The following is a 16,734-nucleotide window of genomic DNA, read 5'->3' on the forward strand; positions in this document are numbered from 1 at the left end:
TTAGACATGTTGCACTAGAGTGTGATGTTTGGAGTGACTTTAAGAATAAGGCTAATTGTCATTTTTGTAACACAAACAAATAAAAGTACTTCGCTCAATTTCATTTCGTTTTATTTTTATACCAAAGTTGCATGTCTCAAAGGCGAAATTCGTGATCTCTCTTGAAGCAAACAAGACGGTAAATTTGCTGTCGTCAAAGCTCTAGCTCTTTTAAAACAATTTAACGAATTGTTTCATGAACACTTTCCTACATCTAAAGACTGTTTATCAAGCTCAGTCATGCAAAACTTAGATTTGCAAGGGAAAAATCACAACGTAGGGAAAGGGACGATCAGATTACCACCAGATCCACATTACCACTTCAAAATACGTAAAAACAGTTGAACAATATTTTAGCGAAATGGGGCAGAAGATAAACAGTGTCATGTTTCAAGCGGTTCTACATTCCAAATACTTTGCGTTTTTGTTAAACTGTTGTCTGGATCTTTTACAGCAACTTTAAATTGTAAATATGTACATTTTTCGCTGTAAATTTTCGCTCACCAGAAAACATTTTTTTCTTAAGATGGTCTTGAAACATCTTAACAAAACTTGAAGAGTTTATTTTCTGGTTGATAAATCTGAAGTCGCGTCCATATTAACATTCTGAAAGTCATGAATAATTCTTGTTGAAATTGTACACCAGACACATCAATCTCTTCTACAACATACACGACAATGGACCCTTTTTACAGTCACGTCTGCGGCGGGAAGCTGGTCCTTTTTTATTTCCGCGTACATGTTACTGTGTAATTAAAAGGTTTGCAACTCGTTTGTGCAGTTGCATTAAATGCTTCCACAAGCGGATTGTAGCAACCAATCTTCTATCTACTCTATGTTTAAATTAACTGTTTCATTTACGTGCGGTTGTTTGAAAAGAAGTCAATTTAAACATGTTTACACCGTCACTGGAAATAGCTGCCGATTGGATCGATCTCTGATTAACTTTTTCAGTTTTTGCAGTAACGAATGTCACGGAACTCATTTCGGCAAAGCCATTATGCTAAAGATATCTTATAAATCTGAAATTCCAAATTGAGAATGGGGATTGACTAACTGTCGAAAATCACAAGAACAATTTAATTTGGACGTACAAAGTGTGCGGTTTAAATTAGATAAAATCGAAAATGCCAAAAAGTCTAATAATCCAATTTTCGTACAGGAGATGTTTTATTGAAAACTGATCTGCATAACATGATTTTCCTGCAAAATATGTCTAGGAAACGTCAGACTTATTGATCTAATTTAAAATTGTTGGGACAGTCGGATATCAAATAAGGTGAAAACAACGACGGTTTGAAAGTTTTTCTCTATCCGATATGTAGGAGCTATGGCTTTCAAGAGCAGAGAGAATCGATTTCGATTTTCATTCGCAATCATCTGAATCTGACGTTTTATTTTTAAAGCCCCACACATATTTTCATAATTCATCCCTTCCTTAAAGAAATGCGAAGATCGCAATAGAATAGTTCACATGACGTTGAGTGATGATCTGTTTTCAGTTCAATTATAGAGATTGATGTTGTCACTGCGAAAAAAGTGAATTTAGAATCGAATGAAAATTTTAAGATTTATATTTGCTCCCGAATACCTGTGTGAACTATGAACGCGAAAATTAGAAGATAAAGAAAGGAACTAATTAGCAGGAAACTCGTATCAAATACTGTGGCCTCTTAAATTATGATTTCAATTAAATTTAGAACGACAAAATTGGTGAAAAGTGCAAATTGTTTGAAATTAGTTAGGCGATACTATCAAGTTTAATTAATTTAGTAAGCGGATGGAAGTTTCTTTAATTTGTTTAGCTGTAAGATGACGCTCAACGGCATCTAGTTTTTGAATAATGTGCCGTCTCGTTATGAAATGTGGTGAAGTTTTGTCAAATTTCAATAAAAGCTCTCCAGCAACCTACCAACGAAAATTAATACCTCCATGTTGTTGCAATTGTAATAAAAAGTGTTTAAATGGTAGCGATAAGAAATACACATATCAACAGCTACCTGAATAATGTAATTATGAGATTGCTTTGTTAGATAGTGCAGCAATGTGAAATCTACCGAGTAATCTGTTATTATTCACAGATTGTGAACCAGAGTCAGAAAAACAAGCAATTTGTAGATAATATTTTACACCATTTTCATGAGGATAATCCAACTAATTAAACATTCTTCGATACATACTTAAAATATAGTATGTATATTACGTTGCAAGGTCGGTAAGCGCTTTATAACAGATCGATGCTTTAATTCTGTGAACGTTTAATCAAGATTTAAATGGATTTTTTTCTAAAAAGTAAAAGATGGTAGTAGACTAGTTATCAAAATGAGTAAGAGTTTTTTTTTGTAAGAAATCATACTTCTAGTAGTTTTTTTTTATAGCCTTTCCCCTTTCACCACTTGGCCTATCAGGTACCTTTTGCGGTCGGCTTGTTTTTCTCATTTTTCCTTTATGTGGTGCGGCGGGGCTCCGGGGAACTTTCCCCCGCTACCCACGCCCACCCTCTCTCTTCTCCTTCTTCTGGACGACACAACACGAATACAACAACACACAACATCCATGGGAGGCCCATCCGGCCTGGGATTCGAACCCCGCTGACCTCGCGGTGGTGTCGGAAGAGTGTCGCTCTTCCTTCCACCACCCTACCGTCAGCCCCTGGTAGACATACACACACATCCATGGCCCGGCGGAGGTTCCTTCCTTCGAAAAAATCCTCCCCCTTCGGTGAGATTCGAACCCACTAGCGCCGGGACCGCGACCTCGGAGCACTGTCTCCGACAGCCATGCGACCACCGAGCTACCAATACTTCTAGTAGTTATTGTAGCATTCGCAAATTTTATAAAATGCAAGGAATATTTTTCAATATATTTCTACTGGTTCACATTTCAATATTAAAGCCACACAGTCAATTAATTTTTCTACTGAAAACTAAAAACCGTAACATTCTGGAAAAATGTGCGATGTAAAAGATTTCATTTTTAGACTCGGTTTTATGAAATGAATAAATGTGTTATTAAAAATAATTTTAATAGTCGGTAAACTAACAGTAGCGTTTTGTAACGGCATAATGTCCTGCTCGTGACGTAACGAAAAGGGATTTTGCAAAGAGATCCTGTGAAAAAACACGATTTAAACGACGGACGTAAAGTATCTGGGTATACATCAAGGGATTAATATAAAGCCCTGCTTAACGTAATGAATCTCCTGCTCGTTAATAATTTCGGAGTGATCAGTTGATATTCCGAAATTCATCTCAACCAACTTGTTATACTCTAATAAAATTGTTGTCGTGAAGTTCTAACAAGCGGATGTTACCTATGTACTTTAAAGGATAAATAGTAACGAAATGACTGTTGGAAGTAGTAATAAAAGTTAGAGATTTGAACTTGAGAAAGTACCTACTTACAGCGAGCAAACCCGAAATAACGAACTTTAACTTGTTTAGATTTTAGTGGAAAATTCTGGTCTTAAATAAAAAGAAACAAAAATGAAAAGCCACTAAAGTTGTTTGCGTATACGATTATATCTTTAGTTTTTTTACCTGTGGGTACAAGAAATTATTTTTATGCCAGCCAGCTTTATGCCAGCCTAATTCCATAGCAGACAGCGTAAGCATGTTCAGATTCAGAAAATGATACATAAGAAGATATTTGAAGTAATCTCAAATTCTTATAATTATTCATTGTAAAAGCTATACAGAAAATTAAGGAAACTGAATAGAAGAAATGTCTTGTTCGGCTCTTCGGTATCATACATCGATTCTAATCAATGATGGAATTTTCTGCTATATTGGAATCGTATTTATGTAATTAAAAGTCGACAAATCCCTTGTTATGCAGACTTCACATGCGTGTGATAATAATGTCTATATCCCACTTGTTGCGCAAAGAACTATTAAAGTTAGGTCTTCCTAAGAGCAGTAATAATTTAACGGATAACAGATCGATTTATTGAGTGAATACCAACTAATTGGTGACAATTTAGGCTCGCCAGCTAAAAATATCTCTCGTAACAGAAAATGAAAATATTTTGCACAGAAATCGTACAAACAATCTTGTTAAATTCCTTCATCATTTCCTGCGGATTGTGATAAAGCTGCTTGTAAGAGTGTTGACGAGATGTGTAACAAAACAGATTCAATCTTAATCTCATCAGGATGTTTACGACAATTAGTTTCCTTGGATTTGCGTGTAGAACCCTTGAATTACAGTTTGAATGAGATTATTTTTATATATTTACTTGCATTTCCTATATAGCAAATTCGAAAGTCAGTAAGACAAGTTGTCACCAATAGAGATGTCTGTAACAACAGGTTTCAATTTATAAACTTTCAAATATTTAGTTTTATTATAAAGGTCTGACAATGTTTTTGTTTTTGTAAGTAACTAACAATCTGAAACTAAACTCATGCTTTGCACCATTAATTCCTTTAGATACATTCAACATAATGAAGCGCATTAGATCTGCAAATCCATGGAGATCATATTGTCGTTTAAATTAAGCCGAATAACTAATGTGTCAACAATAACTTGAACTTAACGTCGTTATAGTTAAGCTTCTAGTTAAACAGAATGCTAATATAATACAATAGTTAAGACTAATTGTTATTTGTTTGGGAACAACCGAACCACAATTCATATTTGTTAGAAAAAGATTTATATTTATTCATCGTAGGGAAATTTGGGAGCATCTTTAGTTGTAAAGGACAAATGACAATTGACAGATTCGTTAATAATGATTTAATCTTCAAATGCTTAAATCAAAATATTGAAAGTCTTTGGGAGATTGCTTCAATGAGTTGTTAAACGAGAAAGAAAATATGTTTCCATTTGTACAAAAATTCCTGTTATTACAGAAATTGTCAATTTACGTAGATCACTCATTTACCGATGTCTTCAGCACAAAGCAAATTTGTATTATTATAAGTAGAATATGATATTCACTTATAATACCACGAGTAAGCAAAGTTATGTCGATTATTTTTGTGGTGCTGTTACGAATGTTACCCACGCTTGAATTTGAATACCACGAGTGCGCAGCACGAGTGGTATTCTCAAGCGTGGGGGACATGAGTGAGAACACCACAAAAATAGTCTACTTAACTTTGGCGAAGATTGGTATTCGAGGGACTATTCAACGGACAAAATGTATAATAAATTTTACTAATAATTAATTAATAAAAGTTGAGGTGAATAGTCAATGTTACTTGATTTGTTTTGGACATACTCGTACATACATATAACATGCTTTTTTGAATGCGAAATTTGGTTTTTTGCATACTTTAAAATGTTTTTGATGTGATATTTACTGGTTTGACCAGTTTTTTTCTTGAAAATACCTTCCGATTGTTACTGTGCTAGAAATGAAATTGAAAATTGCACAATAATTGAAATCATTAAAAGTTTCCCTAATTATCTGAAAGTTTTTTTGAACTTGTTTACAAGTTTTAGATAACGTGTTTCCTGACAACTTTTTTTTCCTCTGATCCAGAATTAAATTGCTATTATTAGCTATTCATTTATTAAATATTTTAAGCAAATAATTCCAATTCTGAGTGGTTGATAATTTGTTAGGAATAGAAACGAGCGATTGAAAACTTCTATTAAAATATCCTAATTGCTCGGTCCAGAAGCAGCATTTCACCTATTACCGAAAAGTTTGCGTAGAGTGCAGTTCAGATAATAAGAGGCACCTGCTCTGAACGAGTTTTGCAAAATGATTGGATCTCAACTTTATAAAATCATAACGTATATAATAAAAACAGCCTGCTTGAACGCAGTCTGTGCGAATTTGTTGTTCGTTATAAATGGTTTTGATAAAAACGCTGCCCCGTTGATTCTACTCTGCACGAAATGAAAGCGCATAAATAACGTATGTCTAAAAAAAATTCTCATCAAAGTCACATTTTATATTCGCAAGAGTACGTCGTAACTTATATTGGCAAGGTTTACGTTTTGAATTGAAAGGCGACTTTGATAAGAAATTTTTAGACGTGTTGAACAACTTGTTTTTCTACAATTCTTTGTGATTAAAATCGCTACTCTTTGATATGGCAGTCTAGACTTTCAAGAATTTACACAAAAAAATCTGTGTTGTTGACTCGATTCCTCAATTCAAGAATAACCGGAAGTGTATTTTTATTGGTGAATTTGGCTATATTGCTATTTCATAGGTCAGCTGATTTTTCCATTTGATGGAGTGTCACTTGTCGAATGCACACTCAATAAAATTATCGACATTTTGATATGGACCAGATATATTCTGGTAAACCATTTAAAATATTTAAAACTCGTAGAAATAAATTCTGAATACGAAAATCTATTATTATTTAATACATTTAATGTTAATGCATTTGTACGATATTCGACAGTTGCAGTAACGCACATTACCGTTGTCATTTCTCGATGACCTCGATGACCCTACTATTGTTTAACTTCTATGTATTTTCGAATTCTTATTGGGTTTAATCACTTTATGGCATTTTCATGAAAATTAGCCTACAATGACATAAAGCAAAATTACAGGAAATAAGGATGTAAGAAAAAATTTTTTACTTTCATTATCGATAATCACTAATAATAATCAGAGAGAACATCATTATGTATATGATTAATTTTTTTAACAAGTTACAATTTGTATAACAAGGCAAATTACATGTTATCTTACCTAGCTGTTTAAGGTAAATTCATATTTTTGAAAGAAGACCTCCTAAAGTGGTGTGAAACAAAATCGTTGTACCCAGCAAGGATTACACCTAAGCCTTGATATCTGCTGAAAGGAAGTATCGAGAATACTAGAAATCATTGATCAGATGGAGACAAAAATGATCTTGATATCATTAAAATCATGTTTGACATTCTTTGAGAGCGTGGGCTTAAACCAAGTTTTAATTTCATTTTTCAAATTCTATTTTGCATTTGTATTTCTTTAGATTATGTATTTGTCTTGACATTAATATCTTCAAGTTGCAAAAAAAATAGTTATTTGTAACGTGCCATTTTATGATACGAGAGGGGATAATATAATAATAATCGAGTATCGTTTTATGAAGTTATGATACGAATATCATATAACGATATTAATTAATTTAAATTATTATCATTAATAAGAGAGGAATAAAAAAACATATTGAATGTACATGACTTACAAAATTTGGTAATGCGAACCTAATAATAATTATGTAGTTCAAAACTAATTACAAAATTACAAAATTCCTACCTTATAGCTTACATGGAAAAAATTAAATTGCCACATTTAGAAAATGAATTTCTCTAAAATCATGCTTTTGTCGTCCAAGATTCAACACAACCTCTTCAAAGCAATGATTAAATCTTAAGTGTCGTCAATAATTTAATGAGTTATCGGGAACTTCAATGCACGCACTTTTGCATTATTATTAGGAAATGTGCTGTCATTATTTGATTCTTCAAACAAGTTTAATCAACATATTTCTTGGTGAGCTACGAAGCGAACTAGAAGAGACATTTAATTAAAATAAGGTATGGTTGCAAAGAACATGTTCTAGGACGAGCCATTTGATAATTTTGTAGAAATTGGAATCACTGAATTTCTGAAACAATTCAACAATTTTCTTTGCCGATTTATTGTCAGTTATTTATATTGATCCAGTATATACATATACTGGATGATGAAATTTACTGTAAGAGAAATGTAATAGAGAAACAAACTGTATCTTCACTTGATTATACAGGGTGGTCCCGATATAACCTGCCAAAAAAATTCTGGGTCATTAGAAAGATCTAACAAGTCCAAAAAAACCCCCTTCGTTAGGTCCAAAATAATGGGGATAAATTAACCCCTATCCACACCCATTCGACGCTGCTGACCACAAAAATACGTACCTACTCAGGAATTAATTGTTGGTGTTTGTAAGGATGACAGTATCTAAGCAACCTGTATCGTTTATGACAAATCTCAAATCTGACAAACTAAATCAAATTAATGACATTTATTGAAAACGCTGTACACTGCGTGCGTTAATTCACCAGCTTATTTAGGTACAAAAGCTGATTTTGTAGACTGAGATGATTGAGTAATAAATAAAGTGGTGTTCCTCAATGTGTAAATAAATGTAGAGGTAGTGTGTGTGCAAAATTGTGGAAGAACTGTGTAATAAGAGTATCGTCTTAATTGTGGTTAAATAACCAAAATAATGTATCGAATAAATTTATTTAGACTTTGCATATTCGTACTTTCACATCTAACTGAGAATATCTACTAACTAATGAAAGGTAAACTAGACTAGAAACATTATTTTATAATAAATGTTCTGTGTGCCTTCCGTTGGCATTTAAGCACATTTGAGTACGCTGGTACCAATTTTCATAAACAGAATTCAGCATTTCTGGGTTTTTACGAATCTGGTTCGCGGCGACTGTTACGCGTTTCTGGAGTTGGCTTTTTGTATTTATTTCAACTTCGTATACCAAATCTTTCGTGTGGCCCCAAAAATTAAAATCCAGAGGGGTTAAATGGAGGATCGGGGACGCCATCGTATTGGAATCAGTCAGAACCAACCTCACATAAATGCAGATGTAGCTCCACAAAAGTACAACGAGACGGAAGGACTCCTTCAGGAAAACGCTTGCCGTATGGTAGCCTTGCCGGTCTTGAATTACCACGTGTTTCGCCATAGAGTAAATGAAAATCGGCGTAATCTTGTTTCGTGAATTTCATAACTTTTTGAAGGATTCGCAAATTTAAAATTAAACTTGACAAATGTCATAGGTGTTGCAGGTACCGTTGCTAAAGAAATCGCAGCCAAGTAACCAGAATTACCTTTTTAAAACCGATTAACTCATTAGCGTACAGCAAATTTTGACCAAATTTTCAATTATTTTTATCTCGAAAACGAAAAGACTTTTATTAGAAACTTTTTTTGTGTATAAGTTCTACTCATCGTCACCTATTGCTGGATTTCTTCTGGCAGGTTATATCGGGACCACCCTGTATTCGCATTTCGTATTTGTGATTTTATTAGAAATGCCCTAGGTAAAACAAATGAATATTGTTGTCTACCGTCTAAAATAAAACTTTTTCTCTAGCAAAAGAAAAAGTAAAAAAAAATTTCGTTTTTCAAAATAGCTACTTAAATTAATAATTCAAAATTGCAAGAATTATTATTATTATTACCAATTTAAAGAGGTACACTACTAGCCATTAATCAAAACAATCTAATGAAAACGAATTGAGATTCTGACATGTCCATTTTTTTCTCGACAAATTATTTTTCTTTAGCCTTAATAATGCTTGGACAGATTCTCAACTTTCTACTCACAAGTTCAACGATTACTTCGTTATATCATAAAAATCTGATTGATGGTCGGAAATACCCCTTTTCGTATAAGTCGATCTCGGTCATCTCAGTATAATTCCATCACATTCAAACGTATGCTAAAGGTCGTTATTCTGTTGTAGAACAATGGCAATTAGACCCACAGGGTATTCTGGGTTACGCCTAATTGGCATTAGAAGATGTAATGATACAGTTTAATTTTACAAAGAGTAATTAATGCATTAAAAAGTAATGAATTAAAAATGCAAGTTTTTTGCAACATTGTTTTTATTAATGTACCTACAATTAAAAAATAAATACAACTAGCTACTACCAGCTTTGATCTAACTAATAAATGTAATTTGAACTAACAGCAAACAAGTATTGGGTGTCCTAATCTACCACCAGCATTTCTCGTGGCACTTTCCACTAGTTACTAGTTAGTTATGCGGAAAACTTTGTCTTTAGAAGCATAAAACCAAACCGAATGAAGGCTGAAACGGAACTGAACCGCAATATTGCCCTCCGTAAAGATGTGAAACTGTTCGTTCAAAAGCAGTGGCAGTTAGCAGAGTAGATGGGTAGGAAAATTAAGGATTAACAAGTTGGAAAAATTCTTGAATCGTAATATTCCGCCTACTGGGTTTAGGTACATTTTATTATTGTCGTAACAGATATTTATAAAGAGGTACATGTTTTTCCTCCATATGTTATAAATCATGTGTCTATAATGATGTTGTTTGTTACTCATATTTCGGTGAAACTGTAGCGTAAATAACAAAATAAGATACGATTTAATGTTGTTGGTGAGGTCACCGTGGGTTACAGGTTTGAGTAATATCTGTTTCTGTACAACTGAGAAATAAAACATCAAATACAGGATTTAAAGCTTTTTAGACGTTTTATTGTGTTCGGATTTGTCAGGATAATACAATAACGACGAAATCGCTAAATCGTTGGACAAAAGAGTTAACAATTTTCGTTACTCTCTTGTATATTACATAAAAGCTATCGTGCGTTCAAATGAAATCCTGGGCTGGGAAGGCGTTGTTGTGTTTTTTTAAAGCGTAGATTAATTGGAGCATGTTGACAGCTAACCTAAAATTTAGAGCCTAAAAATTTTTCTTTTTTTCTTTCTTTGCAATATTTTACATCAAAAATAGAATAACGTAACGATTCCTATTCTCGAAGCAAATATCTAAGGGCACCCTTTGCTGAAAACAAACATGTTCAGTTATGTCCCCATTAAACATAAACAAATGTCATTCGTGTCAAACGGCGGGAAATTCAAACTTTACACTGTTCTAAACGGTTTAATTCTTCCAACGCCTACTCAGCCCAGGATTTCATTTGAACGCCCGATATATAATAATATATTTAGCAACTTATTATTAATAAGTTCACTATAAAGTAAATATGTAACTAATTTGGGTATGTGAGTTTAGTGTTAATTAATGTTATTCATTATCTATGGTCTTGAGTAATGACTCATTACGCAAATTGTATTTACGAATCATCGCAATCACCGCAGTCTATGAAGCTATAATACAGCGCAATTTTCATATGGGGTGATTACATATTTTGAAATGTAATAATTCGCAAATTGTTGTAAGTTTTTCGCTAAATTGAAGTAATAAATGAACTATCATTACGAAAATCTGGAATTTTGTTCGCCGTAGAAATAAAAGGTTTTCTACGAGTGTAATGGATGATTACATATTTCGTTGTCATGAGAAATAGCTATGATTACACGCTCGTGGAATAATATTGTGTGCAATGAAACCTGAATTCCTTGGGTTGTCAGCGTTTTCGTACATGTTTGGTGTGTTTTTTTTCACATCCTTCCTCGATTTGTCATTCTATTGGAAAGATTCTCTAAAGCAACATTCCAATCTCTCAACTTGGTTTGCTAATATGCTGTTGCTAAGCCAATACTCCGAGTGATTACTACAAAAAGTCTGCAAGTTGCTTGATCTATTTCGTAACTATTCAGCTTCTTCTCAAGATGGATAATAATTTCTATATTAGAAGAAAGCTAAAGAAATACTCTAACTACTAACAAAAACTTCATCGAAATATAATGTAAAATTGTTTGAAATATGTTAATACATATTTGACAAAATTAAATATTGCTGTTAACATGTTAGCAGAAATATTATAGCTTTTAACACTTCCAGCCAGTTTTCATAATCTGTCGAAATTGTCTCATGCTGTAATTTACAACATTTAAGTAAGGATTTTGTGTGTTTATGTAGCTTAAACTTCTGAAAAATATTTAGTTAGAAGCGTTATAAGCAGGGTGACCACATGTTCAGGATTAGCCGGGACAGTCCTGGATTTTGAAGGTTGTCCCAGCGTTACTTTGCTCCGGTTACAAATTACGCAAAAATAATCTACCCAGGACAAAGAAAGAGATGTCTTATGATTACACAGGCTCTAAACTTTCAAAGTAAAAAATAACTGTAAGCAGAAATAATTAGTGTGATGAGTTTTGAATGTTTCTCGACAATATATTATTAAAGAGCAAAATATAAAAGAATAATAAGCGTTAATGAATACTTGTTGAAAAAAATATGAACGGTGTACGCAGTGGTAACCATTGTGATCATATTTTTTGTCTACTTTTATAAATCATCTGTTTGTTAATAATTTCATGATGGTACTTCGATAATTAAAAACCTCCGACACCCAATTCCGGTGTGAGTTGAAAATAATTTTTCTTTTGCTATCGGGCATTGTGTTGCTTAAAGAATCACTACAAAGTTAATTATCATAGAATATAATTTAAAATGTTTGTTTTAAATTCGAGATAGTTTAGTCCAGGCAATTTATTTACCGCAGCATCCATATAATCGCTTGAATTAATGCTAAGAATATAAAAATATACATACAGGTGTCCCAGAGTTGCGAAAAAGATCCATAACTTGTTTGTTATTAAAGATATCAACTTTTTCTTTATTCTAGATGATAGCTACGCTTATACTGCATATTCGGAAAATATTGCGGTATATATACAAAGTGTCCCAATATTATAAAAACACTAAAGTTATGTTTTTTTAAATGGAAACTACCCGGTTTGATTTTATTTTTGAACTCTATGCTAAATTATGAATCAAATTTGTACAGGTCGTTTTTACTTATCTGCCATCGTTTTTAATCGGTGGCGCTTTTTTTACCAGAATTTCGAATTGCAGGGGTCCCTTCGAAAATTCGTACCTTCCAAATCGTTGCACATAAATTAAAATGATTGACGCTGTTTGATTTCTGAATGTTTGCTGCATCTGCTGAGTGTTTACTCAACAACCTGCTCAGTCGCATATGCCTACTGCGATTTTTTAAACATAACGAACTAAAAATGTCAAAAACTCATTTTTTTCAAGTGGCACACCGTATTTATTATTGCACTGGTCGAAAGCTTTTTTGACAAGCTTGTGAACAATATAAGGTTTGTATAGTCGAATCTGAAAATCTAGGGTGCTATCCTAAAGCCGCTAAATTTGGTGCAATTTTTCCGTTAAAAAGACAATACAAAAATCTAGTAGGCCTAACAAAAGATAATCACACAATATGGTCACTCCATAAAGATGAATCAACCAACAAAACAGTGTTTAACAATTCAACATTTAATTATTTTAGTGATTTTTAGTGGTTTTAAGATAGCACCCTAGATTTTCACATTCGGCTATACAAATCCTATACAGTTGGAAAGCTTGTCAAAAAAGCTTTCGACTAGTGCAATGCAGGGTGCCATTTGAAAAAAATGAGTTTTTGACATTTTTAGTTTGTTATATTTAAAAAATCGCAGTAGGCATATGCGACTAAGAGGCCGATTTCAAGTTGAGTTGCAACTTGTATTGTCATGGTAACGGCCAAAATTGCAAGTTTGAGAAAGATGACGCATATTAGTAATTAATGTGTAGGACAAAGATATAATACATTCATTTTTGTTTTAGACCAGAGTAGGCTATTTTAATTTTTTTAAATGTTGGTATCGGGGCTATGTCAAAATAACAAAATCAAAATTGTTCGAACTGCCAGTGTCAAATTTGACATTATTATTAAGTATTAAGGTAAATTAGTTTTAAATTTGTGCAATATTTACATTTATCACTAAATACACATATTATTGAGTCCTCGAAACTATGTAGTTAATTGGAAAATGATAATGCTTGGCTACATGGTCATGAATTTTGACAAGAAAGTGTAACCTCAAATATTATACATGATGTATATTGTCATTCAGCCACAGTCTTACCATACAACTCGCCAAATTTCCATAGCCTACTCTGGTCTAAAACAAATGTGAATGCACTGTAGCTACACATTTGCGCTGCATCGCTTACTTGTCACCCTGACTTGAAATCGGGCTCTAAGCACGTTATTGAGTAAACACTTAACAGATGCGGCAAACATTCAGGAATCAACCAGTGTCAATTATTTTAATTTATGTGCAACGATTTGGAAGGTACGAATTTTCGAAGGGACCCCTGCAATTCGGAATTCTGGTAAAAAAAGCGCCACTGGTTAAAAACGATGGCAGATATGTAAAAACGACCTGTATAAATTTGATTCATAATTTAGCATAGAGTTCAAAAATAAAATCAAACTGGGTAGTTTCCATTTAAAAAAACATAACTTTAGTGTTTTTATAATATTGGGACACTCTGTATATATACCGCAATATTTTCCGAATATGCAGTAGGAGCGTAGCTATCATCTAGAAAAAAGAAAAAGTTGATATCTTTTATAACAAACTAGTTATGGAGCTTTTTCGCAACTCTGGGACAGCCTGTATATATACAGGTACAAACGGGTTTATTAGACCCAATCATACATTTTCTTGAAATTTCATGAAGAAAATAATTTTTTTGAAAATCACGTTTTTTGGACCTTGCTTAGAATATTTTATTTAGAAGATAAAATTTCATATAAAAAAGAACGGCCGGATTGTAGCTATTATAGTTTAGGCGTGAAAGGCGTTCAAAGGAGCACCGCAAAATATTTCAATTTCGCGTGACTTATTCAGTTCACACTGGCTTCGTAACATTTGATTGAAAAAATTTAAATTTTAAAAATTACAAAAAAAAGTATAGTATTTACACACTATAAAGAAACTTTAATGCTAATTAAAAATAATTTCAATTTTTAACACTGAAAACTCAAAATCTTAATTTCAATTTCTTTTTTTGTTATAAATAGCAATGAAATAAATATTGACATTAATCTTTTGTATCATCCTATAATATTTGTTATCCTTTTTTATTCTGACGAGTGTTTTTTGCAGATACCTTGCTAAGCCGTTGCAGTGATGAACGCTAGTGAGAAACTGTGGAAAATGAAGGACCCGGTGGTAGCCAGTGAAACGGTGCAAGACCACAGAAACTTATTAGACTGGACTGAAACCTCACTAGATAATGCAACACAACACAAATTGCCCATAAACATGCGGTTCAATGAAGGTCATCAATTATCCATCATAGTGTACAGTATTTTGATGGTGTTCTCCGCTATCGCAAATACGACTGTGTTAGTGTTAATAGTGAAAAGACGTAGGAAGACCCCTTCTAGAATAAACACCATGCTGATGCATCTTGCTATTGCAGATTTACTGGTAAGTGTAAATACAACCGAGAGAGAATTTAATTAAATTATAACTTCAAAAAAGAAATGTGGGATACGAAATCAGATTTCTATTATTCTTTGTGCTAGTCTTTCATCCAGTCTAACTTGGTACGGAATTTTATTGCAGAAAGATATTACATATTTCGCTTTCTGTACGTGCCTTTTATTTGTCACGGATTGGTGATACAATCAGATGAATATTCTTACATAAAGAGTCTAGAGTTTATTAAACACATTTTTTTCCTGCGTGTGGCATTAAAAAATTCGTTTTTAAAGAACAACTTATCCAAATAAATCAGGAAATTAGATGAAATCAAGTAAATAACCGTACGTATCTTAAATCATAAAGAAATTAAAGTATGTAAGAATTCAGTAATTGAAAAATTGACTTGTGATATTTAGGATTGCCACGAAAGAAAATAGTATATTGTTATATAAGTGAGGAAAGGGATGCATTGCTAAACGAGAATGACAATTGGATCACGAGCGATAGCGAGTTGATCTAATCATTCAAGTTTAGCAATGGACCTTTCCTCACGTATATAACATACTATTTTTTCCAACGTCAAGAGCTTTCGGTTTATATTGCATAGGATTGTCAATTTATTATTTTATACAAATCAACATACAAGTAAAATTTGAAAATCACGTTTCCATGCTCACAGTGAACAATAAAATTTAATTAATGAATGTCAAGTCGTGTTTTTACCAAAACTTGAAAATCAATCAGAATTTACTAAACAAATAGTGATGGAAGTAGAAGATAGTGTTGTAAATTTACCAAATACAGAAATTAAAGAAGCAGCGAGGTATCTTTGGAGTTATTACCTATAAAATCTCGAGCACGCTACGGAAAAGAATACAATGCGTTACTGAGATGGAGACAAGTAGCAAGAAGCGCTAGTTTGGCTTCAACGTCAAGCTCTGTACCGACACGTTATTTAGAAAAAAAAAAACAGGAACATTTGGAGTTTTAATTCGTGTAAAAAATTGTACATTTAATTTCTATAATACTGATAAAAAAAGTTAAGTATCTTTGTAAGTGCTAATTGTTAATAAAGAATTCTTACAAATGTATATTTGAACGTTATTTTAAAGAAAGTATGTACATACCTAAATGGGGATCAAATTTTTGTTTTACTTTCCCCACTAGTGAGGGAAGTGATTTACTTTCCTCACATGTGATGCAAATGCCTACTTTCATCTCTAAATTGAGTGATGGAAATGTCATTTTCAGACTTGACGTTGGAAAAACTTTTTTACAAACTGACAAGACACGACACGACTGTCCGTTTTCCAGATTAAAATTGACGAAACATAAATAGTCGCGAGGAGCTCTCTACACTGCAACATACAGTATGAGTCAATTGTGGCTTACTTCTGAAATGGTCATTGATGCAACCAAAAATAATAATTCCAGGATTCACTAGCTCTGTAATTCAAAAAAATTAAAACAGTAATCCACAATTCCATTGCTCTGAGAATTGTCAACTTTGTCTTTACAGTTTTGCTAAAATTTGGTTATAAACTATTATGACTCAAACGAAAGTGGACATGTTTCTCATGTATGGGGTGCTTATGTCGTAAAAATGCCATGGTCGCTGCGGATCTGTATCTACAGAGGTATCCAAATCGCTGGCATATTTTTATTTTTTATTTATGTATTACATTTTTTTTACAAAATGAGTTAGCCCTTATTGTTGGAAGAGTTGTACTTACAATTGAAAAACTCAAAGAATTCGTGAGTATATCGCCATAACGCCAGAGACATTACGCCACG

General features: G+C 32.9%; 1 protein-coding gene across 3 annotated transcripts in view; it reads left to right on the forward strand.

Annotated features, from left to right (window-relative positions):
* Nucleotides 1-16,734, forward strand: part of AkhR (Adipokinetic hormone receptor) — an 88,655-nt gene that overhangs the window by 37,523 nt on the left and 34,398 nt on the right. For all 3 annotated transcript variants that reach the window (XM_069037678.1, XM_069037679.1, XM_069037680.1), the window contains exon 2: nt 14,617-14,943. In XM_069037678.1, coding sequence (XP_068893779.1) covers nt 14,641-14,943 — 303 coding nt within the window. In that variant the 5' untranslated portion in view covers nt 14,617-14,640. The remainder of the gene's footprint in view (nt 1-14,616; nt 14,944-16,734) is intronic.

This window comes from Tenebrio molitor, chromosome 2 (assembly GCF_963966145.1).
Source record: "Tenebrio molitor chromosome 2, icTenMoli1.1, whole genome shotgun sequence".
Classification (NCBI taxonomy): Eukaryota; Metazoa; Arthropoda; class Insecta; order Coleoptera; family Tenebrionidae; genus Tenebrio; species Tenebrio molitor.